Source organism: Haliotis cracherodii, unplaced genomic scaffold (assembly GCF_022045235.1).
Source record: "Haliotis cracherodii isolate W230 unplaced genomic scaffold, xgHalCrac1.p SCAF_34, whole genome shotgun sequence".
In the NCBI taxonomy this organism is placed as follows: Eukaryota; Metazoa; Mollusca; class Gastropoda; order Lepetellida; family Haliotidae; genus Haliotis; species Haliotis cracherodii.
In genome coordinates this window covers 1612333-1640229 of record NW_027266291.1, presented here as the reverse complement: position 1 = coordinate 1640229, position 27897 = coordinate 1612333, and the positions used below count along the sequence as shown (strand labels likewise).

Sequence of the window (27897 nt, the reverse complement as noted above, 5' to 3'; positions counted from 1 at the left end):
GTGAGTGAGTGAGTGAGTGAGTATGGTTTTACGCCGCTTTTAGCAATATTCCAGCAATATCACGGCGGGGAGACACCAGAAATGGGCTTCACACATTGTACCCATGTCGGGAATCGAACCCGGGTCTTCAGCGTGACGAGCGAACGCTTTAACCCCCAGGCTACCCGACCGCCCCTCCGGGATAGGAAGAAAATGTACTAGCTACGACTGTGTATAGTTGTAACATAGCCGAATCTATTGTTTTAGTCATGGTAGCTACCAGTCTAGACTCATAACTCGCGTACTTTTTTTTAATTTCTTCATCGGTCATGTTATCAATTTTTCGATGGTATAATTTTCCTCCAAATATTGTGAACATTTTCCACTGGCTACCAAAGCAGCGAGTCTTTCTCTATGTTTATCGAAAGATTTATCTGTAACTACTTCTGCATGTTGATCAGGTTCTTTGAGGATTTGATCGATAAGTTCGTTGCATTCCATAATGTAATACCAATGGAGATATTTAAGTCTAACATAATGGAATATGGCATATCCAATACAGTCTGAAATAATAAACTGTTGCGAAAGAATGAGGATTTCAAACCACATTATTACATAATAACCGCTAATGTTCAATTTATCGTATTTTTGCTATATTTCTGCTATACTTTCTATATTTTTGCTATATTTTTGCTTAGCAGTTGCTATTTTGCTATATTTTTGCTTAGTTGCTATTTTTGCTATATTTTTGCTATATTTTTGCTTAGCAGTTGCTATTTTTGCTATATTTTTGCTTAGCAGTTGCTATTTTGCTATATTTTTGCTTAGTTGCTATTTTTGCTATATTTTTGCTTAGCAGTTGCTATTTTTGCTAAGCAATTGCATAAGCAGCTGGTTGATCGGTTTTTAATACGAGTTTACAATGCTTGTTTCCGCTATCAGTTTTCTGACTTTATCGCGTTCAAGCTTGGTATAAATAACATCATTTTTGCGAAGACATTCCTCAAATGAATCTCGGTCTTTGCAATGAAACAGGGCTACCCATTTGCTCTGCTCTCTCAGATCTTTCAGGACAGAGATGTATTTTTGAGTAAGTACCCAAACGCTATGCTGAGTATGTCGACCAGAAAATGCTAAATATGAAAGCATATCTTTCTTTTTCGTAAGTTCTTTACTCGCACTGCAGTCGTCTATTACGAAAAGGGTTGATTCTCCTTTGTATTTTTCGTAACATACTTGTAAACAGTCATGCAAACGATCGCCCGGATCAACTTTGTACACCTTGGGATCATTCATTACCCAATCTCTCGATAGGTATGTTTTATTGACGCTTATAGTCGGACACAAAATAATAATATGATCGAAAACGTTCCGATAATGACTTCGTAAAATATCTAGAATAAAAGCTGTTTTTCGGCAACCCATTTGCTTCAGGAAACAGATTATTAATAGATTGCTTGCACGAATCGTCCATTCTGTATATTAAGTTGCGCTTCCATAATCACATACAAATATATGTTTAATTTACCAGCCGCTTCCTGGTGCTTCGTTATCTGTATAGTAACACCCTCGCTGGCATTTTCTATTCTCCACCCACTGCCGTGTAGTTGGTCATCGTCTGTTGTTCGCATGTCGAGCCATAGCGCATACTTCTTGTTAAGGAATTCAGCCATAGATACATCCCCGAGAGACAGATCTTTCACGACCGCGTTAACATCTGTGCTTCGTTTTATAGAAGGGAGTTTTTTAATCTCGTCCCACTGTTGATATGCTTGCATGCCTTGACTATATAGTTGATTAGGGACGCCCTTGATAGTCAATTCTACTTTTGTAATCTTGGGATTGTAGAACTTCTCGGTATCTCTTGCAAATGCTTCAGAGGGATCCTCGACCAACACTAAAATACCCTTCAACGATCTAGCGGGGATGTTTAGATTGATATTCCACGTCGTTTCTCTTTTGTTCCTGGTGATGTTTTGGTGTCGAAGCACGCGATCGTACAAAATGGCTAAACTTCCGGTATACTGGTTAAGAATTTGTCTGGCTAATTCAGGATCTGTTATCATATCATACTCCAGTGAGATATTTTCAATAGAATAGCTAGAATCTTCAGTAGCTTTGATTACTCTGCTGAAGTCATTAAAAGTGAGTTTGTATTCAAACCTATCGCCTAGGGATGCTTGATAGAAGGGCATGTGACTATTTAGTAATTCAAAGTCTAGCGGAAAATAGAATCGGTTAACTAATACATCAGCAACAGCCTCATTTCCTATGACGGTATTATCACCACTTTCAGCACCTACACGTAGTCTCAATGTGTTCCGATTAAAAATACCTTGGTATTGTAAGTTTTCCCGTTCTTAGCCATTCTCCAGAGATCCATGTAACAGAAATATACCGTCGTCAATACTCAAAACTTCAATACCGCTAATTTAATCGCGATTTTCTTAACAATCGCATGACCTATGTTCTGAACGAGCTCTCTGCTAGCATCGGTAGAATTCAAACTAATTGTAAATGATAGTCGTGCAGTTCCCGGAACTAACACATCATGAGGACCTAGATTAGGAAAGTGAACCAGAAGTGTTTGATTCTGATCAATGGTACTCGGGTTATTAGTTATAGTTACAGACTGACGAATTGCTTTGACCCCTAATGGATCTCGAAGTCCATGTTGTGGGTTTAACTTGCGTCCGTATTGCGAAGACATTGTTATATTGAAATTATATAACCTCATGTTTAATATGAAAATGGATGATTTTAATCTAGATAACTTTGTTAATCCGAGTACAATCGAAGAGGGTACTGATGAAACTAGCTTTATGAATCTTAACGATGAACTGTTACAATCAACCGTTAATGATTATTACGATGCCTTAAAAGAAAGCCCAATAGGTCGTGACTATTCAAAGTTTACGATAGATAGTAAAGGAATATTGCGACTGCGTGGCTCTGCGGATATTGATCTTATGAATTCTTGTACTCCTAAGCCCCTAGCTTTGTCTACGATAGCCAGTAAATACGGCATCAACACTGTTCATAATGAATTAGGCTTTGTAGACTCCTCACGAGAAAAACTTTTTGCGAAGACTACTAAGGTTCTTCAGACTGTGCGCACTGAACTCGGTGCCATAGATAATGATAATTTTGAAGAAAGCTCGAAGATGACGTCAGACGGACTCGAAGAAATCTTGGATACCTACTAAGAAAATTCCAAGTTACAGGTACCATCCTCAGAGTTCAGTATTAGGGAATTACAAGGTCTTGCCAAGGCAATGCAAACAATGCGTGGAGAACTCATGAATAATATAGCCAAGCTATCTGAACTCGACAAGCATAAAGCTTATGAGAAAACAACACTTGAACAGGCAGGTGATGAATTCAGTAGACGCCGCGTTGCACAAAGATTGCGTAACTTAGAAGACGAAAGATTGGCCCACCTCGAAGCGGCTTCCAGTAATAGAAAGGCACTTTGTTCACAAATCGGTCGAATTCGAGAAACTATCGATGAAGTCCTCAACGATGATACTACACTGAGTGAGTGAGTGAGTTGGGTTTAACGCCGCTTTTAACAGTATTCCAGTCATATCACGGCGTGTCAGCTTAATGTGGGAGGAAAGCCCGAAGTGATGCAGGTCTTAGACGTTTACCACTTCGGTGAAACCAACGAGCACGGGTATGGTGCTGACAAACCTAGAAACATAATCGGGGCGAACTGGGATTCGAACCCACAATCATAGGTTTCTGGCGTGTCCAAGGGACTTGTGGTTGTGTGTTACTAGATGTGTCAGTAGATGTTTGTGAAACATGTGGTGTCTGTGGCTTTACTATTCCCATTTTGACTGTGTTTGTTTGCATTATTAATTCGGTGTAAATATCCGAATTTATACCTGCTTTTTGTTGATCGGAAGCAATAACAATTTTATTGTTATCACCGATCACTTGACGGATCTTAAGTTCCATATTACTCGGAGACATGTATAGTCCCGGCGCATAAACGTAGTCTACTTTGGATTGAGTGTACTGTAATACATCTTGATAACGCTTTATAGAAGATGGTATGTCAACGGTCGAATTAAAAGCATCCTCTACGTTTGCAATAAACTGTTTTTGCCCATTGAGAGCCATCCCAGAACCAATTAGTCCCGGTCGTGTTTGCGATTGTGCACCAAGACTTGCCCATACATAAGTTCTTATTGATTCATTAACTCTTACAACTCCTGAGTTAGTAAAATTATTTTCTGTTTTATCATTAAGAAATTTATTCGAAGCATTTCCAGGTGGTTGCTCAACCTTTTGGACGGTGAAAGCAACACCACCCTTAAAGTTCATTCGATCATCTCTCCACTCGTTACTTGAGAGAGCAAAGCTCGGAAGAAGCCGACCTCATTTCAATGAATCATCGCTGACTTCTTTAACAAGAGTGAGAACCAGCATAAAGAATGCCTAGACCATGGTTAACTCAACTCAGACGCCAATCATCTTTACTCGTAGAAACATTAAATTCCTGACAAATACGTTCGAATGCCCACCTATTGTACGGATTATTTGTGGAATTCCATGCTCGATCCTGTGGTAATAGAGTGCTTATTTCTTTAAGAATATGTCTAATCTGATAGTACACGTGAAATGATAAAACAGACTTATTTAGTTCAAATCCTGGGGCATAAAGAGATACACCACATCCTGTTGTGGCACACCATATTGCAAAGTTTAACTGGTTCTGCCAAAATTGCATTGGATTGTGAAACCAATCGTGCACCATTTTATCGCTAGTTGCCGTGATCCTGTATTTTTCCAAGATATCAGAGAAATGAACCAAAAGATTAGCACCAGAGGCACTTACTAAAATCGATTGAATAGTAATGTAAGTTGATTTCATATGTAAGTCATGATATAGTATCTTTGTATATTTAATATGTATGTTACACTCCCGGGAATAACAAATGGTCAGTCTATTCAACTGCTTCATACTATCGATAACTCGGATGGACAACTTGAAGTCGCCCTATGCGGTGTAACATATTACCCACGGTGGACCAATATCTATGCTGCGAGATATAATAATTGGTTTTTAATAGGTGAATTAGGTATTGATCACACTCAGCATTGCTATACCTGATAGGTACTACAGCGTATGCTCACTCAATGATGAAATGTTTAAGCCTAATGGAATTAGTCTCACACAAAATGAGTCTAATGGGATGCTGATTATTAACACTGAAGAAAAGCTTGTAATTCTTAAAGGGAACTTAGCAGATACACTTGGATTTGATAGTAAAGGAGACTTAGCAATAACGCCCCACACAACACGGCATGGAGTTAAATTACCCGATTTAGTTCCCTATAAAGAGTTGTGCATCCATCTTGATCAGATCAGTACGACGGATAATATTCAACTAGAAAGCCCTTCAACTCTACTAAGAGCTATTCCAGTCAAAGATGAAAAATATAATAGCAGTAGAACGGAATCTTTCTCATCATTCCAATATAAACAAGAATCATCCGAAGATGACATATTCCCACGATGTGGCATGTCGTTAAATTGTGTGTACCTTCAAATGTATTTAGACTGGCAGGGAAATCTTTTTCCTTGATGCCAAAACCAGAAATATAATAAAGGTTATTAAATATTGGTTCATGAAGCTCACTTTCTGATGATCTCATGAAATTGTAATAACAATAACTTCGCAGATTCGCATATGAATAGCTCTGTAGTAGCCTCATGACACAAAGGCATAAAGAGAATGTACTAGGTTATGTAGCTCACATCATATATAGTATATGATATCGGTAAATCGTACACCTTATAATTATATGTCAGGGGCTACAAATTAAAAAGATTAAAATCTATAAATAACAAACTGCACTACTAGTGAACATGATTGATATGTGCATAAAGTTGAATCTCTGACGCATGGTTTAGAAGATATGCTCCAGATGAGGACATTACCCTAAGTTCATCAATTTTCAATATCAATTGAAAAAAGAACAAATCTGTTAATAGCAAGGGCACCACTACATAACCTGCTTGATAGGTGTAAAAACTTAAGAAGCTAAGTTATATGGTTCGGGAGATATGGTCCGGACAAGAGCACTACCCTCAAATTTCCTAAGTTCATCATATTACCATGGAAACAACAAAAATTGAAAAATTCTAAAAATCTCTAAAGAGCAAAAGGAACTACTGCTGAGCCTTATTGGTAAGTGTACCAAGTTTTGGGAAGCTAGGTTGTACGGTTTAGGAAATATGCTCCGGACAAGAGCACTACCCTCAAATTTCCTAAGTTCATCATATTTCCATGGAAACGACAAAAATATAAAACTCTAAAAATCTCTAAATAGCAAAAGGCAACACTACTGAGCCTGATTGGTAAGTGTACCAAGTTTTGTGAAGCTAGGTTGTATGGTTCAGTAAATATGCTCCGGACAAACAATGATAACGGATGGACAGACGGACATACGAAGTGGAAGACGGATATAGGAATGGGTGCCGTCCGTCCCCCCTTCCGTCCGTCCGTCACAATTAGTTTCCGGAGCAGATCTTGAAAACCGTACCATATTTCTTCACCAAACGTGGCACATAGATAGATCTAGTGGTGAACTGGTGCCTTTTGTTAGTTTGGGATTTTAAAAAAAATAATTTTTTGAGTTTCCATGGCAACGACTTTGATTTAGACTGAAAATGGCGGTGGTCCTCGTTTCCGGAGCAGATCTTGAAAACCGTACTATATTTCTTCACAAAACTTGGCACATAGATAGATCTAGTGGTGAACTGGTGCCTTTTGATAGTTTGGGATTTTAAAAAAGTTATTTTTCGAGTTTCCATGGCAACGACTTTGATTAAGACTGAAAATGGCGGTAGTTCTCGTTTCCAGAGCAGATCTTGAAAGCCGTACCATTTTTCTTCACCATATTTTGCACATTGATAGGTCTAGTGGTGAACTGGTGCCTTTTGATAGTTTGGGAATTTTTTTAAAGTTATTTTTCGAGTTTCCATTGAAACGACTTTGATTTAGACTGAAAATGGTGGTACTCCTCGTTTCCGGAGCAGAGCTTAAAAAAAAGTACTATATTTCTTTACAAAAAGGCCCAGTGAACATAGTTCACAGGAGCTAATGCATTGCACACACCCGACATGTCATATTGGCGGGGGATGTGAGTATTTCATGCTTGTTTATATGGGAGCATCACCCGTTTCAACCCTTGAGGGGGTCCAAATTACTAAAAGTGATAGCATTTCTCTTACTAAGATATTTATGCCGTATAATATACATTTTATAAGGCTGATGTATACTCTCAAAACATTGAAGCAAGACCAATTAAAGACAATTATATGATATAATAATATACATTATGGGTTTATATCCGAAGCTCGATGAAAAGATGGATACTGTTGATGGATTTCGATTACATCAAATAAGTGACATAAAACATCGAATAGAGAAGAAGAGGGAGTTGAGACTTAGATTGTATAAAAAGTATCGCAGCGCCGTGAAGGCTCTCGACGGAGTTGACACCGCGCTTGTAACAGCTGGCATGGAACTCGGTGTAGCCGGTGTTGGTTTATTATCAACTATAATCGCGGTGCCTATCGTACTTGGCATGGAAATAGCCGCCGGAGTCTCAGGACTGACAGGAATAGCGATAAAATTTATGTCTCGTAGGTTGCAAAAGAAAGCATTAAAACATGATAATATTAGGATACTTGCCGAATCAAAGTTGAACAGCATTGAGGACCATATTTCAACAGCAATGTCTGATTGTAAGATATCCGAGGAGGAGTTTCGTTAAGTGCTGTCAGAACTCACCAAAGAGAACGTTATGAAGCAGAAGATTCTATCAAATTCTCGTAAGACCAGTGGTATTAGCGAAGACGAGAAAAAGAAAGTTCATAGAACAGGGGAGACAACAAGCGCGTCAATTATTCTGTGCCAAAACCAAGGAACTGGTTGGAGATTAAAAATAGATTGCTTACTATCGTTGAATAACATTTAAACGAATGCTTACATAAGTATATAATAATGGAGAATTACAAACCAACAAAGGAAGAACTCGAAAAAGCTATCGAAGCATTTATGCTCAGGGACAAAATAATCAAATGGAGAGATTTACCACAAGGTATATATTATATCAGTGATGTCAAACCAACCAAATACGGTCATCAATTGTTTCTTTCAAATTACCAAGAAGAGTAGTCTGGTCTCGTAGTAAAATGAATGAAGAACTTAGTAAAAATGTTGAATATCACTTTGTGATGGTATGCAGATGAATAAAAATAATAGAGAATATTTTTATTACAATTTAGTTTAGTCTCATCATCGTTTTTGTACTAAAAATTCCCTTTGTGGTATCATTGATTGGCTCCAGGTAGTGGTGAGCTAGAGCTTATTTAATTTAATCTCATGACGATCGTTGAATCGCATTAGCGTTTATGCATAAAAAATTCCCTCTGTAGTAGCGGTATAGGTATATAAATCTGGCTCCAGTGGAAGTGGCCCAGAATCACCATTACCTATACTATACTTCTGCACTGAATTGAAACCCTTGTCATAACACAAATATTCAATCATACTCAAAAGGAATAATTTTCCACACACGCCAACCCTTGGCAAGTTACATTTATACAAAAAGAGAAGAATCAATCTTTTCTATATTACGTCACTCTATAGACATCATTGAATCAGGGAACATTAGGACTGGTAATCTAGGCCTACCTTTAGAATACAATTCCACAAACTTTTCAAACATGTGACAATACCCTATGACGTAATTTGTAGTATTTTGTTGCTAGTGGCACCGGCAAAACAATGCCCTGTGACGTCAGGAGTCATCGAATGTGCATAAGCTCCTCCCAGTGATCTATCATCTCTACATGCAATGTCTTTGAATACGCCCAGCGGTGTTGAGAGTTTTGAATATTTGTTTACTAAATATAGCCTGCGGCAGTGCATTTTACAGCAAGCGCTAGTTTACAAAACCACTTTTATTTTGTATACATTTTTTATTTCGTTTTTCTCGTAATTCAAGTGGCTAAAACTAATATACATATGTTATTTTTTCGGTTCTTTAATTTTCATTATTATGCACCAGAATGCAGTTTATTAGAGATATTATATTGGTGCTGAACACATCCAAATGTCGCCAGTGTTAGGGTAGGTTACCCCGAACTCTATCCTTAGCCCTTGGATCCACATTACAATCAATCACCCCTTTTCGATCATTAGGGTAAGGTACCCGTTCAGTGGCTATAAGATGATCTGAACTCTATCCTTAGCCCATGGATCCTCACTACGATCAATCCTGCGTTTTTTTATAACATTGCTCCCATGATGCATGTTAAATTACACTTGGATAGCCATAACCAAGGTACACGATATGGAATCTGTACTTGAAAATGCATATAAGTTCTTTACACTTTAGAGAGATAAAGGGAAAACATTTATTAATTTATGAGGTCACATTATCTCCGAACCATTCATAACTATCACAGTCAGGGCATCCAGATAATTTACCTTGGTGAATCATTCCACTGACTACATGTGGGTATAGGCAGATGGACAAAAAGCACCCATGGTACCATCAGGTAAAGGTAATCGTGTAATTGTTTTGCAAGCTGCAACCCATGATATGGGGCTTATTGATGGATGTTTTCGAGGCGAAAAAGAAAACTGGTGATTTTCATAAGGAAATTATAGGAGGTGATGTGTTCATAGACTGGTTGGAACTTCAGCTATTGCCCATTTTAAACAACGGTAGTGTCATTGTCATGGATAACGCCAGTTAATATAACGTCCAGTAATCAGATACTGTCGCCCAAACCATGAGTAGTCTGAAGGCGACCATGCAGGAATATATGACATTGATTGACTTCAGACCATATGAAACGAAAGTTCATTTCATGGAGAAAATTTGGCTCAATAAGAAACCAGTAAAGTACAAGACAAATGTGCTGATGGCACAACACGGTTACGTTGTCTTACGTACTGCAGTCAGACATTGTGAGCTCAACCCAGTTGTGTCTATCTTGGCTAAATGTACAGGGTTTGTAGCAAGACATAACACAACATTCAAAAGTACAGATTCATATACGTCATCAGCGGAGATAAATGCTACCTCAAGAAACCATCTGTAGAACAACAAATACTTCTCTATTCCAAAACCACAACCTTCCAATACTCATCCTGTTTCATAGTCCATCATGTTTGCTAGCAAATATAATGCAGTATATATCCTAAATTGCTACCTCATCAACGCATGTCAATTAAGTAATAACAGCAATATTTTGAGACCACCCCAAACTCGGTGACATTTTCACCTGGGAGAATGCATGGGACGGTGTGAAGTCATCACCTCGGGACTATCTTTCCGAGGCAAGTGAGTTAACTGACTATAAAAGTCCAGTTTTCACCCTTGCCGAACTAGGCTGGTATTATGGAGTTAGATCTTGGCTGGACTAACGAGTCTATGCATAGTCCAATCAAAATCGTGCACCGAAATCAAAATCCGGTTCGTAGAGTGTCATGCAGATTTCGGTCGACTGCAGGATTTGCAAAGCATGTGCACCACTAACTCGTCAACAGATATTTTCTAAATCTTTTCATGTTTTTAATCAAGGTGCTCAAGTGATTTGATGCACTTCGCAATGTAAGACTCGTTTTATCACAATATAGATCTTGATTATCGATCAGATTGTCTTGACTGGGCGCCACTGTTTTGTTTGAAACAAATGCAAGTGATACGAGAGATTGAATCTGATTGGTCAATAGGAGAGACATAGAAAGGACATACTCGTAATAGCCACTGGTGGCGCTACGATCGAGCCCAGGATTTCCAGCCTAGTTAGGCAAGGGTGGAAACTTGACTTTTAAAGTCAGTTAACTCTCTTGCCTCGGGAAGATGCCTCAGGACAGGGGTTAGGTAATTACCTCAGGTTATAGGCCATTTCATACATGCATGACAACACACGAATATTTTCTAAGTTTATCATCATTTTACCTGTAAAAGTACATTTTAAGGGTAATCACAGTGTCAGTTAGGACAGGCTAGATTAGGTCAATTCGCGTTATTTTGATATATGCTCTTTTTATAGTCCTATGACTCGTATTTATTAAATGAAGCCAGAAAAGCAGTTTTCTAGCATATCTGACAGTACTATAGGGAAATTTGCATTTAGTTTCACAGTGTGGACGTAGCTCAGTCGGTTAGCTGTCGGGCTAACGATCCGAAGGTCGCGAGTTTGCGTTCGACGGATTCTCAGAAAAACTGGTTGCCTGTCTTTGAGACATGTGACCTACGGCAGAGATCGACCTCACGAGAAGTTGTGGTACTGTATTCTAAAGGTGCTCCGTAATCTACCTGGCATCTGCAAACTGCTCTTCCTGCATCGCTGTTGGGGAGCCTGTGTCTTGCGCAATTGCAGTCAGTTGAATGGGAACAACAAAAGTTGGCGATCAGAATTGAACGATACTTCATTACGACTGCAGTATTACCCAACAAGCAGCTATATCGGAACAAACTGTCGTCAAGGTTTGAACCTGTGATATACATATGTGATGTGTCCTTTGTTACTCGATAAATTGTAAATATTGTTAAATTCATATTATTGTTATTAATTACAGAAACATAACATTCATATGCAATAGGCTATTGTATTATATCATCATTGTGAATATATTTCATAACAATTTTATATTTCACTGTAAATACATTATTTTGTCATTGTAAATATTTATCGTTTGGGTATGGCCTTCTCCAGATTTGTATGTGTATGAATTCGTCATCATGATTTAACAATTCATTAACATTTCAGTTGATTGATAAGTACATTTTTCTTATGTATTTACCTCATTTATCGCTCAGTTCTTACCTTTATTTACTGTTCAGTTTTCTGTAGAATGTTTCCCGGTTTGTAGCAAGCCGCCATTTTACGTCAGAGCCAAAGTTGACTTTTAGTTTCGTATCTCGCATTTCAGTTATGCAGTAGCTTCAACCCAATTTATTTTCATCTAAATATTGGTTTTAATTATTCTTTTAGAGACTTGGTTCAATTAGGCTTTTATTGCTTTATGCTTTGCTATATTAATTGTACCTTGTTTTGAACGAGTTTGAATGAATGTGCCGGAGTGTGTGACAGTTGTAATGAGTTGAAGATTTGTTTTTCATCACGAACAGACCTTGATTTTAGGTCCCTTCAATTTAGGTACGTTTATAGTCCTTTCCAATAAGTTCTTATCGCCCCTTTCGTGTATTATCTCCCTTTATCAAGGCCAGTTCAAGCTCCTTCCCAGCGTGTGACACCTTCGTTACACTCTTGGTAACAAAGTATAGAGAGCTCTGCGAATGGGCTATCGCTATGAGGAGCTTGAGGCCACTTCCGGAGATGTTTTTGGTTCAAAATGGCGTTGAGAGAAGAGCATATAAACGGGAGAGCACAATACGTAAATTTGAATTTTGACAAGTTAAATGTGCGTGAACTCAAGACCTGCTTATGGAATCATGGAGAATATGCTTCTAGGAAGAAGTCGGATTTGATTTTGCGCGCCAAAGGTGTAAGTGATATTGGCAAACGATCTATTGAAGATGTATATACAACCGACCTGGTCAATGTGAGACAAAGACGTTTTGGGAAGTTTCTGTCACCTCTCAACGAGCCTTTACCAGACCCATTACTCCAGAAACATGGCTTGGATAGCTATGTTGAACTTGTGCCATCATTTAGTTCAAGTGATTTTTATAATCATTTAGTTTTGAGAAAAACAGCGGACACTCGACACAGGCCCAAACAACGCTAAACGTCAGTTGAAAGCTACGGTTTACTATGAAGGTAGACACCTCCATACAATGTGTATGGACTCGTCACTAAAGACTAGTAGCTCAACAAAATGTAGGGCTCTCTGGGCCAATTAAAATGGGATCATTTTAAAAATAAGGAAGACACAACCTTTTAATGCCTTAAAATTTTAAATCAATTATAACATCATTAATATGTACGTTTTACAAATCTGAATTATTTATCCTGGACAGGATTAGTCAATTGTTTCACATAATGATGTTAACAGGCTTCTGTCTTTATCATATTCCAGTCACATTTCATGTTTTGGAAATGATCACTGTTATGAAAGATGATGAAGGGTCTTATGACATAAAAAGTTTCAATACCTGTCCAAAAACTTACGTTTGTTCACCTTTTCTATCACCTTGTATTATCGTTTAGTTATGGACAGTTGTAGAATTCAGTCCTTAGGTGTGCCATACCAGAAGATTTTAATTAAAAAATATGTCATCGATTCTTTAGTGATTCATTCGCTGGAAACCTATGCAATGTGACCACTCGTCCATCTACCCCTTCCCCTCTATTTGAGCAGACAGTGCAATAATGCTGTTGTTTCGTTCATTTTCCAAAACCCCTCCGGAAGTGAATGTCAAGAGCATGATAGGGCCGTTTTATCTCTGTTTTCGTAAGGGGGGATAATAAATCAGGGGGTGATAAGAACAGTATGTAAATTGTACAAATGTGTTCATCATGATCATATATTGTCTGATCACCCTGTTCATCGGGATTACTTGCCCTATATCGAAGGGTGTGGCATCACACAGACATTGTTACTACTCAGATGATGGCTTCTTTTTATGATAAAGTTGTCTTTTAGGAGTGTGTGATATTTTACAGTTTTCTTGTAATTAGCAAGAAAACTATGAATGTTTCTTCAAGGGTAAGCATGTCGAACGTTCTGGTTTTGAAATCATGCCGTACTGAGAGCTAGCGATATTCACTTCGAAGTTGTAAAGCTGTATATTTTGTCATGCACCTCACTGTCTCAGTTGTAAAAGTATGTCTACATAACTATACAAAATAATATGTCACGTGCACCAAAATGCTAGCATTAGGCCAATCGGTTCATGTTTCAGAATAAGTGTGCATTTGTTTTTAATAGAAACAAGAGGAAAGTCCAGTAACATTATAAGCCTATGCACACATTGTGGTCACTGGAGCAGAAACAGAATAATCCGAGCTGAGTTGAGTAAGCTCGGAGGTTATTGGCTATAGTTTAGAAACAAAGACTCAGAATAGTTGACATCCTCCCCCTGAAATGCTGAAAACCCAGAACTCTCTTGTTTTGGTAATTTTAGTTTTTCATCTGTCATGTTTTATCTTTTGATAAATTTGCTTAATTCAAACATTGTATTTTAGAACACAATACTTCTTATGAAAGTGAATCACTGCATCGTCTGCTCCAGACTCGGTTATTTACCAATATTAATTTATTACCAGTTTATCATGTCACTTAACAAAAATGTATTAGCCCAATAATTTGTTTGTTTTGCTATATGACGGCGGTCTGTAAGTAATTAAAGGGGCACTGATCTAAAGCAATTCCCTGGGACTGGTTGTTGCCTTTGTTATTCCTTTGTTATAGTTTATTCCCAGTGAGTACCTGGATGATACACAACACAACTGAGCATGACCAGAGACTGGGCTACCGTCTGCAAGGACAGCTAAATAAACTTGGAGGCAATATTTGTTTTACGCATTTTTGAACACTGATTGGTTAACTGTGATCCATAAAGATTTCGACAAAGGGCGCATGTTAATTAATTTCTTCAGCCTAAACAAACAGACAAAAAGAAAGGCGGAGCTCATCGGATGTCGTCATTTGGAAATTCCCCAGATGGTTATAGTTTAATAATTAAAAAAAAGTATCCATGCAGTGGAAGCATTTTCGGATTTCGGATTGCGTAGATAATACGATTACTACTCCCTTTTGTCATCCACGTTTTCTGGTATAACCCTACACTTGTGTATTTGTCGTCATTCACTAGATGCTCAGTTAATGAATTTATTACAGGTACAATTAGTGGTAGCACCACTTAGATTACCTGACAAAGGTTCCCATTTGGCATTTATTTTGTCTGGGGTAATTATTCAATCTAAATCCAGGTTTGAAGTGAGGTGAAATGTGTGTTGTGTAATATACACGTGGCAGCCCTGCAAGAGATGTAACAACGCGTGTCGGTCCGACGTTGATTAATGAATAATTTGCACACTCGTATATGCAAGAGGCCGACGTATGGTTCCTCAGTAGGAAGTGACAACTTGGACACGATGGCTTGCGGCATATACAGTTTTACTTTATACATGTAGATATTCTTTGAATTCAGGAGTCTGGCTTGGTGGTGCGACTCAGTACCGAATAATGATAATGAGTAATGTCATAAAAGTACAAATTAAACATCTCAGCAAATATTTCGCATAAAGAAATTTGAAACTAGGAGTCTAACTTTACCGCGCGACTCAAACTGTACTTGTGGGTACTATTGCCCTTTTAAGTACAATGGGTGCTCTTCCCGTGTCTTTGACGGAGCTTGCCCAGATATTGTGGGAGCGATGCCCAAGAAAAAAAAATCCTTAATTCCGATATCAAAACTCTGAAATGCTGAATATTGCTGTGCTGTTAATTACTTAATACTGACATACAATAAACATATGTGTGGGGGTGGCTCACCCAAGATTACCCCTAATCTGAATTCAAAGTCCTAGACAATACATTCAATTTTGTACCAAACTGTGCACATAAATAACTTGTAACAAATGACAAATTTTGTCGTTTAGATTTTTGAAATTACGAGTCGAGCTTTAAGGTGTGACTCGATAACCCTACAGCTCAGGTTTGTCTGGGCCCTAGCTGTATCTATATGTCTGGCGTGGCCTGGAGACATTTAAAAGATTCCCTGCACAATAACTTCAAAGATCTAGCTTGACTAAAGATGTAATTTGGAGTATATTGCACATATCCAAAACTGAATTTTGGAAAGACACATTTTGGCATTAATATACTTGCTATGATCAAACATACCTGGTTGCACTATTCAACAGTCACACAATATATATCCTTGATTGAGTCCATGTAAGTAAACACAAATTAGTAAGTCCCAATGAGATATATAGCCAAGGTCACCTGACATTTAGTAAGTAATATATATAAATATAAACAGTAATTCATCAGTGACACACTTGCACATCTCGTTCAGGATGGCAGACAGTCGATGTACACAAAAAGGGGGATTTACAATTAGGATTAGCATCTTATAAATAACAGCAATTAAGTGTTTCAAGGCATATAGATGTCATGGCTCCAGGGTAATGAGCCTTTGCAATTAAATGTTCTTCAGACAATGGGTGTCGTAAATCAGTCGCTATGACATCTTATCATGATATAACATTTATACTTAGTTATCCTATAATAATTAGATCCACATCAAGTGCTTTTATGAGTTATCATGGTGTAATATTTATACATCATTTCATATGATTATAGTTTTGCAAGTAATACTTATCATCAGGTAAAATGCACATATAAAATATCAGTAGTTTCAGTTACAGCTTTTTAGATAGATGCTAGTCTAAGGTAATGGGAGTGCATCTCCTAGACATACTATTTAATAAGACAAGTGTTATGTCTACACAGTTTAATAGATTTGAAGCTTTTAGATAAATGCTAGCCTAAGGTATCAAGGTCCCATCTCCCAGACAAAAGATGTCTACATAGTCTTATAGATTACCTTGAACTATTTTATTTAAGTAAATCTGTCATCACCTATATTAGAATAACATTCAGCAATTACTTCAATTTAGACTCATTAAGGATTAGCCCCAATACAAGCTCGTCTATAGTGACACCATAATCTCTTTCAAAGCACCCAGTAAAACAAGATAAGTGCCAGTCCAACAGGATTAACAGACAGACAGACAGACAGATTTATTCAGTAATCAGGCCTCCAGCCCATAATACATGTTAACATAATGTCCATCATACATGCTTATATACTATGGCATTATGTTAAGACAAATAGTTTAGAATATGTTAGAACAGTCATGAGTTACGTATATTCATAACTTTAGATAGAAATAGTCCAATGTGTTTTAAAGTTCTTGTGGAGTTTGTTGACATAAGGTTTAAAAACTGTTGAAATGTGCTAAAGTTGATTTCACTTTCAGCAAAGCATTCTCTTCTTGCAGTTCGGTATCTGTCACAGATTGCCAATACATGATACTCATCCTCAATTAGAGTTAAACCTTTGGAGTGGCAATACATGCACACATGTTCTTCATATGAGATTTTAGAATGTCTTCCAGTTTCAACTGCAAGTTTAAAGTTGTTACACCTAAACATACATATATTTATCTTTTATAATAAGCAGAGAGTTCACAGGATAATAAGTATTTTTCTACATTAAGGAGAGATTTGTACTGTGAGTAATATTTGCATTTAGATGAGATCTTTATGGAGAGATGCCAGTTTTGAGAAAGACGGTCATACAGCCTCTGTTTAAACAGGATTAAGTATTCCCCTCTGTCTAGCCATTCATTTACCACAAGGCACAGCCCATTGTGTATCAACCAATCATATTCCTTTTTATTGTTCTAATTTTTGTTAAATACATACAGAAGCCAATGTTGAGCAGAAGGGATTTGTCGCTTTAACCAAGCAGATCTCTCTCCCACAGTCCAGAGGGTTGTACCGATTCTCTGTGGCACCCCAGCTATTTTCTAAAAAATATGGTAAATTGTTCATTGTTAATTGTTCTTGTAAATAAAATTGTAATTAGTCTCCTGTGACTCCGGCTCTTTGCTGACTAATTCCCCTAAGAAAACCAGCACGTCATTTGGAAGGTTTTGTTCATCTGAACAGAACCATAATAATTCCATAATAGATGAATGATCAGTTGATTTACTTTTTTTGTAAATCAACGGATCGTTCCTAGTCATCAAAGGATTAACAGAAAATACGTTGATTGATTAATCACTGTCATCTTGCACAGTGGATATGTCAAAAGTGAGTGTTTACATGTCTAGGTTTACTCAAACAAAGGGAATACACTCATATCATGGCATCGTCACCATTACCGATGCTATTCACAAAGATACCTACATTTCCTTATTATCTCGAAAACTGTATTTCACTTTGTTGATCAATGTGACCATACATCCTTATTACTTCCCATAAAGGTGACTAATGCACTTACGAATGGCGCAGCACAGGTCGCGAACTAGTCTAGATTTCTGCTATACATCCGGGTACTCACTGGGAATAAACAATAAAAAAGGCAACAACCTGTCCCGGGGATTTGCTTTAGATCAGTGCCCCTTTAATTCTGGACCAGACAATCCTGTGATTGACATCATGAGCATCGATCCATGCAACTGGGATACAATGATATGCATCAACCAAGTGAGTGAGCCTGACCAGTGGAGCCTGACCAGTGGATCCCGTTAGTCGCTCCTTACGACAAGCATAGCCACCATTTACGGTACGTATGGGTTGCTGAAGACCTATTCTACCCCGGATCTTCACGGGTCATTACCCCCAAAAGATTATCAAGATGGCCAATAAGATTATTCAGATGAATAATGAACAAAATCTTTGATAAGGTTGTATTTAAACGGAATACAGTGACACGAATACATGGGTTGCGCATACGTATGGTATGGTTTGTTTCAATAATAGCAAACAGGTGACGTGATATCTAGGCCGAAATACCACGAAAATAAGTGACTGTGCGGAATAGTAGGCTACTCTGACTCAGGCTATCGGTTAGAAATCTGTGACCACATCAATATTTTACTGACGAAACATACCTTTCGATGTTGGGGACGTGTAATTTCCATAAAACGTTTTCACGTCCTTGCAGCGCACGTGTTCTCTCTGAGTTGGCACCTTAAGTTTCGGTACGAGGAACGACGGTAACTTCTCCTCACAGCGAAATGCGCGGAGCTCTCTATTATTACGATGCTGCGCTGGCGCAAGCTCCTTCCCAGCGCGTGACACCTTCGTTACACTCTTGGTAACATCGCTGCCACCAGTGTGGGCGCGGCCATTACAAGAATCTTGAAATTTGCCCTCTAATCCCATATTACTAACGTTTATACTTTTGTTTATGTCTTTGAGAATGCCATCATATTCGCGTCCCACGGATTCTAACAAAAGGTGGTTGCTTGTCTTTGAGACATGTGACCTGCGGCAGAGACCGTCCTCACGAGAAGTTGTGGTACTGTATTCTAAAGGTGCTCTGAAATTCAAATTGACAAACAAAGAAAGTAATTTATCAGCAGTAAGTGTATTCGGCGTCACGACCGTCGTCACTTGTTTGTAAACATAACGGTCATGCGGTTGCGATTTCAACTCCAAGCATGGTTGGGGCCACCTATCACAGTGGGGAGTTTTGACTGGTGGCAGCGATAACATAGAGAGCTCCATGAACGGACTATCGCGGTGAGGAGCTTGGCGCTGGCGCTACACTGTGTAAGCTTGGCCCCGTTTCTATCACAATATATAGCTTGGCGCAAGTTGACGACGCGCATTGGGAGCCGGGAACCATCTTACTACAATGTGTAGGGCTAGCGCAGCATACCCAGGGAACCAGGCTACAGTGGAACCAGCTTAGCGTTCATTTATCTACAATAAGCTGGTTCCCGGCTCCCTATGCGCGTTGTCAATTTGTGATATTAGAGACGGGGCCCAGCTTATTATCGACCATCGCTTTCATCAAGGGAGACAACTCATCACAACTGCCTAGCTGCTTCTTGCATGCCACAAATGAATAAAACGTGTAATTTATGTGTGGCTAGATGAAGAAAACAATAATTCTCAGCCTTCTGATTTGTACATTAAAAGTATCAGATTAATATAACAAAATGCAAGGCACCAGCTGCAACAAATCGCAGCATCAGAATTATACTGTTCTGTCGAATGAATTAGGCCAAATTTAGTATTTGCTCAATATTAAAGCCACAATTTACAGAATTGTCTTGTTCTGTCAAGAAAATGACACTTTAATTTAGTTTTAAAGTGTTCCGTACTTCCTGGCCAATAAAATGTCTTATTATGTACCACGTGATCAGAACAGAGTTTTCCTTTGAGCTCATGGCGGAGAGTATGGGGTCATCTTTATCCACTGTAATCACGTATGTATCGAGTTCAAAGCAAAATAATTTTTCGTTTTTGTGAATGTGTATATCGTCAAAATAATGGGTGTAAAGTGTAGTCTCTGTACGTTGAATAAAATTGAACTTAAGTTTGCTTTAAGACAGAACACTATTGTGCTAAGGTGAAAGTATCATTAATATAATTAAATATGAATGTATCATTTAAATTATAATTGTGTATGAAGAAGATAGAACATTATAAAACTAAACGGATGTGATAACGTGTCAAACATTATCTTTAATTCTTTCTTGCATTGACATATATTAAAATGAACCTGACTGATCTACCAACAGTCGGGTTAACATAAATTAGAACTACTTCAGTCAACTAACAGGGTCTGTTGGGAGCTTCATTTTATCATTCCAAATACCAGCATAATGTGGAGAAACTTTGAATTTTTGAACCACTTAAGCGTTTTAAGTGAGCAGTTTGAGACTGTGTTGCTTCTCTCACACAGGTTTAAGACGTTAGACGTTGGCTATTCGACCATTTCAACTCTGTCATCATCCTTTGACTCCGCAACTAATCTCACATGGTTGTTTCTAGCAGGATCGAACATTTCATCTCTCAAGTTCTTGAAAGATCTTGAAATGTGTGCAGCTCTGATAGCGAAGAGGAATTTGCTGTTATTTGACAATGTGGTAGTTTGGATCAACTGTATGTATCTTTCAAAATTCTTTCATCTACTGGGATGAAATATTTAGCACAAGACCTTCCTCTCTATTCTCTTGATGCTTGTGGAATATCCTTTTCACTAGATCAGTGCAGAAGGCTCATGGAACATTGCTGGAAGTCCCTTCTGTTCCTCTATATCAGCCTTGAGGAAGGCATCACAAGACAAGTTTTCTACAGAGAAATAGAAGGACATTTTTCTGATTGCTATTTCAATTTATTTTGAGACAAGAAATAAAATGGATCAGGCACATGCTTTACAATTATTAGAAACTCATTTTTGCTATGATGGATATGAACACGTTGATATTAACAATAAATCTGTTGATCCCGTCTTATCCATACAGGAAGTTGCACCAATGCAACCAATAAATTAATAGTTTGACGATACAGAAATGCTCACAGAGGTAGTAAATTCAGAATGTGCACAGCTTCAAATCAGTTTGTTTCCAGTGCAGGAAATAAGTGAATTAAAGACAAATGACAATTTTGTAGGAGAACCAGATAGTGAATTAGGTGACACATTGTTTGTTCTACCTGCTGAAGAAAGCACAGCCATTGATGAATCAGATGAAGAAGCTGTTGGACAAATAAAAGTTACCCATGGGTACAAGGAAAAGAAACACAAAAGTGCTAAAGGTGAGAAGAGAAACAAACCACAGGACACTGAGGAAACAAAACAGAATGATATGAAAGGGAAATGGGCAAACGGGATCATCGACCTGAAAGGGGGGGAAACATTTTCCAAGATCAAACAGATAGATGGTGAGGATGAAGAAAACAGAGGAACAGAAGATGAGTCAGAGGAGCTGAACGAATTTGAAACAGAACAGAGCACATATAATGAAGTTCAAAAAAAGGAAGGAAGAGGATTAGAAATGAAACAGAGTAGAAATCAAATATCCGGGAGCGAAGGCAACAGAGTAGGCAGGACCATGTAAATTGCAAAGGGATAGCAGAGAACAACTAAGGATTGTGAGGGGAAATGTCGTTTCAAATGTGCCAGACATATTTCCAATGAGAAAAGGAATGAGATATTTGATAGCTTCTGGAAGTTGACAGATTTTGAAAAATTCTTTTTCTATGGGAAAACTACACAGAAGTTTAGCAGTACGAGCTCCATGTAAAACGCACACACGAAGAAATAATGCAGCATAAAGTACTTTGTCATCACAGATGATGACACTGTACCGTTTGTACTCAGTGATTGATCTCCAATTTCAAGAACGCTGATCGTAGATATATTTGTGCTGAAAACAAGACAGTTGTTTCTATTTGACTCATGATTTGAGCGCATGTTTTCTTCTAAAACACCATCTGGAATAATGCAAGTTACAACTAAATTTTGTGTTGCTGTGCGGTTGAAAGATTTCTCATTACACTATTTTAGTATTTTAACAAGGCAAAGTGTTCTTAAAGTTGATTTTTTCAAACAATTATTGTTATGTAATGTAAAAGTTATTAGACTTTACGTTGAGATGTTAGGAACATGAGTTAAGGAAAAGTTAAGTTGTTACCACAATTAACCTGCAATATTTAAAAGATCGCATATTTACATCGATGATGTGACTTGCTGAAAAGGCAATTGAGTATTCTATACAAATTTAGATAGAACACTTTAAGAATGTCAAAATCATTGTGGTAAACTGTTCTATTTAATGGAAGAAATTTCTTCGTTTCAACAATTTAAAAGCCTTTTGGGACATACTTTGTCGCCATTGTGTCGTTTCTACTAAATATACTGAACAACAAAAGTTCCTGTAACATTGAAAACGATTTAATGCAAGTTAATTTTTTTACCAAATCTGAAACAATTTCGGTTTGCAACAGATAAACACCCCCTGTAAGTGTTCAAATGGTTTAATTTGCCATGCTGACTTCAGAAAATGCGTGATTTCATTACAAAAGAACATGAACATGCCAAAATGTCAATAGCGTGTGTGTCCACCTCTGGTTGCGATGCAAGCAACACATCTTCGTCTCATGGAATGGACCAGGCGTCGCGCAAAGTCCTGTGGGATATCTGTCCATATCTACTGGAGCATGTTTCGAAGTTCCTGGAGTGTCTGTGGAACACGTGGTTGACGTCGAAGGCGCCGATCCATCTGATCCCACATGTGCTCAATTGGTGTGAGAGGTCAGGGGAGCGAGCCGGCCAGGGTATGACATTCACGTTGTTTGGTTGAAGAGAATCCTGAACAAGTCTAGCAATATGAGGCCGGGCGTTGTCATGTTGAAAGGTAATGTCTGGGCCATGAAGACGCAAAAACGGTAAAACAACAGGGCCGATGATCTCGTCGCAGTAGCGCTGTCCATTGAGATTTCCCTCTACCACTATCAAACGGGTCCTCTGTCTTGTTGTAATCCCACTCCATACCTTAACGCTGCCGCCCCCGAACCGATCTTCTTCCATGACACAATGATTGACGTAACGTTCACCTCGACGTCGGTACACACGAATCCGTCCATCGCTGTGGCTGAGGTGAAAACGAGACTCGCCAGTGAATAGAAGTTGTCCCCACTGCATGGCCGTCCAGCGTAAACGCTGTCTGCACCACCGTAGACGTGCTTGACGGTGGTTTCCTGACAAAATGGGACGTCTGGCAGGTCTTCTGGCGACAATCCCTGCACATCTGAGGCGACAACGTACGGTTTGTGAAGATATTCGTCGAAGGCCAGGGATGCTTCTTGCAGTCACTGTTGCTGGCTGGAATCGATTTCGTAGGTGTGTTGTTCGAAACCAGTTGTCTTGTCGATTATTGGTAACGTATGGCCTGCAACTCTCTGATGGTCTCTGACTGCTTTCGTCTGTTGCCAACGTTACCATAAACACCAAATTGCGTTTCTGTGGACGTTAAATTGTCTTGCAACATCACGTTGACTCGATCCTGCTTCAAGACTTCAAGACGCTCATTTTCGGACAGACGTGGCGTTTCGTAATGTTGAATAATTGTGTAATTTTGTTGTTTTTCTGAGTGGATGTTGTCAGTACGATGCTAAACCATGCATATGGAACCCCGTTAACATGTTTTTATACCCATTCTTGGGTAGTTAAATGCATGGGGCTTGCATAAAAGTCAACTTTTGCATGGAATTCATGCTTTTCTGTAGCATTTGCGTTTTTGTGACTTGATTCAATACATGTACTACATTATTGAAAACCAAACTTTACTTGTTTGAAAAATACACTAAAATATTGGTGTCACGGGAACTTTTGTTGTTGAGTATATATTTTCATAACAACTGATCATTCCTCCCTTGCTGCGCTGTCACGTGCATATTGCATAACATGTAATACACCTGGGAACCTTTGTAAGGGAAACTGAGCGATTCTACCACTAATTATACCGCTAATAAATTCATTTACTGGGCATCAAGTGAATGACGACAAATACACGAGTGAAGGTAGGACCACGAAACATGGATGACACTACAGGAGTATCAATGTTTGTAGTATTTGCAATTTAGTTACCTAAATTGTTTTTACTGTATTGAGTATATGAACTGAACTTCATTCGTGCAAAAATAATACGTACACGTATTTGCTGTATACCAAAGTACATAACTGTTCATGCACATTTACTTTAATGCTTTGTTTTTATTATACCCCGCCCATATGAAGTTATGCGGGGAATGTAGAAACATTGTCCGTCCGTCATGCTTCGTTCGTTTTGGAGCATACACTGAATTGGTGCCTTGTCCTACACAGGAAATGTTTTTTTTTATTTTCGTTCCATGGCAACAAGTCAGTCTGCCAACGAGAACCTGAAAAGCAGCTATTTTAGCAGTATAACTCTATTGACATGGCATTGCATGACACGATTAAGTATCAAGCTATGAAACGCAGGCATTGAATCAAAATCAATCTCAGTCATCTTATCAACCCAATCCGAAATTCGAAAATGCTTTCATTGTAGGGAAACTTTGTTTTTACAAACTTTTACTATCAGGGGTATTTCCAAATCAGATCACCTGATGAGCTTCCATCGTTCTTGGTATCTGTTTATTTAGGTTGCAGCAATGAATAAACATGCACCCTTTGTAATATCGAAATATTCGTTGATCACGGGTAAGCAGTCAGTCTTCAGTACTACACATAGATATTGCCTCAAAGTTTATCTCCGCTGTCCTTACAGACGGTAACCCAGTGTATTGTATCCCTCAGTTGCGTTAGTCAGCAAAGCGGCTCACAGCAGCTAATGAGTCCCAGCGGGCAGTGTTTGACAGCCGTGTAGAAACTGGAGTCAAGACCCTGAAGCCTTACCATGTGCTTATTTGGCCGCTGCTAATGACAATCTGGGTGTCAAAGAGTCTGTTGTACAGATGTTTTCAGTACCTGAAATTTCTTTGAGAGGTAGGGGCTCAGGGCAGAATATACCCTGAATCCATAAAATATGACACTCGTCAATCTTGACTTTGAGTAGGAGTAGAGTAAGATACAAGTAAACAACAGCTGAAGTATCAGCAATGGCCATTGACTTTCTAACAAATCTTGGCAGACGGGGTGCGTCTCACCCTTTCTCATTACAATGGTTCTAAGACTCCATGAAGCGACGGCCTCATCTTTCATTGAACATACCCCCGTCGCTTGCAGTTTACAGACCAAGAGCTACGTATTTCCTCGATAAACGACCGGTCGTATATTTCTTTCAGACACGTTTTACCCTCTGCGTTTAATCGCAAATATAATAATGGGGAGAATTTCGTCCATAAAAAAAACTACCAGGCGTTTAATCGAGGCCGGGCGTCTAATAGAGACCCCGCCATTTATTCGAATTCCGGCGTTTAATAAAGAAGGTACTTCCGAGGAAACTGTCATATGTACTTTCAAGACTTGCATGAGGTCATGAAGAAGTAAGATCTATTTGACAAACCGGAATTAATTTATAATGATGATGAAAAGGGCATTGTAGATAGCAAGTCTGTGGCTGTATCATGTGCCAGATCCTCCAGCACCACGATTCCTGGACTTGGCTATGCTACAGTGGACACCATGATTTGTCTTTATGGGTCAGCGCTTACGTGATGATCTTTTGTCTGGGTGCACTCCTGGTGCTGGTGGTGACGAGTGATTCAGGGTTATCCAGATATTCACCGTTTCTTCAGGGTCATTTGATTTCTTGCTTGCAAGGCATAAACTGCGTCCCTAGTGCCACATAACCTGTTTTCAGCATGAAATGACGTCAAATCGCTCTGTATTTGGATAAGTATTGTTGATTTTCATTTTCCACAGTACCACGTAAAATCTCTGCTGCTGTTTAATGCAGTCTTTGTGATTAGATTGGGAATGCATCATCTACTTAAGAAATAAATGACGAGCGGGAGTTGTTAACAACCAGGCTGGATTAATTAGAAACCAGGTTATATGAAATCGAGCCCAAAAAGCCCAACAAATCGCTGCTCACTTGCACTGGGCCATCGGAGTTCAAGTTACTGATCAGACACTTAGAAATCGTTCTCATGACGGGCGACCAGGTGTTGTACCACTGTCAACAAATCGACACATTCTAGCCAGAGGCCATCGGTGTTCAGAGCATAGATACTGGGTGAATCGCCGATGGTTATCGTACAATGTTTTCAGATGAGTCCAGATTTTTTCTATATAGGCGTGTCTAAAGGCGTCCTAAAGAACGTCATGCGAACATCACCGTAAGGCAACGTGACAGATTAGGGTATGGGTCACGGTCTCTAAGACTGCCACAAACGCCACTGCTTATTGTCCACGGAAGGGTGACTGGACAGTACTAACAAGATAACATAAGTGCGCCAATCATGGTGCCGTTTGCGCGCCATGCTGGTCCACCTTTTGTCTTTCAAGGCACTAACGCTCTTGCCAATCGAGCACGTATCGCATTTAAATGACTACCTCCAGCAGAAAAAATTCATCACCAGAATGCAATGGCCAACTATGAGTCCTGACCTTTCTCTCAGAGAGCACACCCGAGACATGACAGGGAGACGTGTTCGCCTTCGTCAAAGCATACCCGCTAAGTTAGCTGAACGCGGCCATACAAGACTCAGAAGTGGATATTCGCGAATGTCATATATAGGGCTGACACGACACGTGTTAATAACTGTCCTAGCACTTCAAAGTTACTGAATATTCTTTCCATCTAAAGACTAGTATCACATCTACCTATATACCACTTAAGTGTCTCATATTGCGGTAGTTAATGAAAACACGGTGCTCGAAGTGAAGCCCTTTTCCCTCTACATTCTCAACGTGCTTTATTAGAAGTGTTTAGCATGTGTTCGGTCCGACTTGGCCCGGGCTGTCAAAATCACAGAGATGTAACATAAAATGTATTCACGTTTATAAACTAGTATAATATCTACTTATATTCCACTATATAGAAACTCAGATCGCAGTATTTAAAGAAAACTAGGTGCTCAAAGTGAAGCCCTTTTTCCTCTCCATTCTCAACATAGTCTCTATCAGAAGTGTTTGGCTTGTGTTGGGTCCGACTTGGCCCGGGCTGTCAAAATCAACTTAAACCTCACAAATGTAACATCAAATGTATTCACATCTATAGATGAGTATTATATCTACCTAAATACCACTTTATAGGGTCTCAGGTCGCGCTATTTAAAGAAAACAAGGTGCCCAAAGTGAAGCCCTTTGCCTTCTACTTTCTCTATATGTTCAGAATGTAGAGGGAAAGGGGCTTCACTTTGAGCACCTAGTTTTCTTTAAATACTGCGATCTGAGATACTATAAAGTGGTATATAGGTAGATAATATACTAGTTTATAGATGTGAATACATTTGATGTTACACCTGTGAGGTTTGAGTTGATTCTGATAGAGACTATGTTGAGAATGTAGAGGGAAAAGGGCTTCACTTTGAGCACCTTGTTTTCTTTAAAAAGCGCGATCTGAGACACTATAAAGTGGTATTTTGGTTGATATAATATCAGTCTATAGATGTGATCCATTTCATGATACATATGAGGTTTCATTTGATTTTCACAGCCCGGGCCAGGTCGGACCGAACATTTATGTGACTGTTGAGAGTATAGGGAGAAGAGGTCTACTTTAACCAACGTGTCTGCTTTAAATACGATGAACAGTGACATTATACAGTGGTATTTACTTCGATATAGTACTATCCTATAAATATAAACGCTATGCCGACAGATGGAAATTTGTATCACGATAGCTTGAAGTATTTGATACGTTTCAAATCTTATTTCGTTTAACAATTGCTCTTTTACATGTTACCTAGATCAGCGACGCTAACACATAGCTCCACTTGCTGG

The 27897-nt window shown here is 38.8% G+C and overlaps 1 protein-coding gene across 1 annotated transcript in view; it reads right to left on the bottom strand.

The window, feature by feature from the left end:
• Positions 1–18893, bottom strand: part of LOC139477686 (U5 small nuclear ribonucleoprotein TSSC4-like) — a 36857-nt gene extending 17964 nt beyond the window's left edge. The window contains exon 1 of the mRNA XM_071260066.1: positions 18620–18893. Within this exon, the coding sequence (XP_071116167.1) occupies positions 18620–18893 (274 nt within the window). The remainder of the gene's footprint in view (positions 1–18619) is intronic.
• Between the last annotated feature and the right edge of the window lie 9004 nt (positions 18894–27897).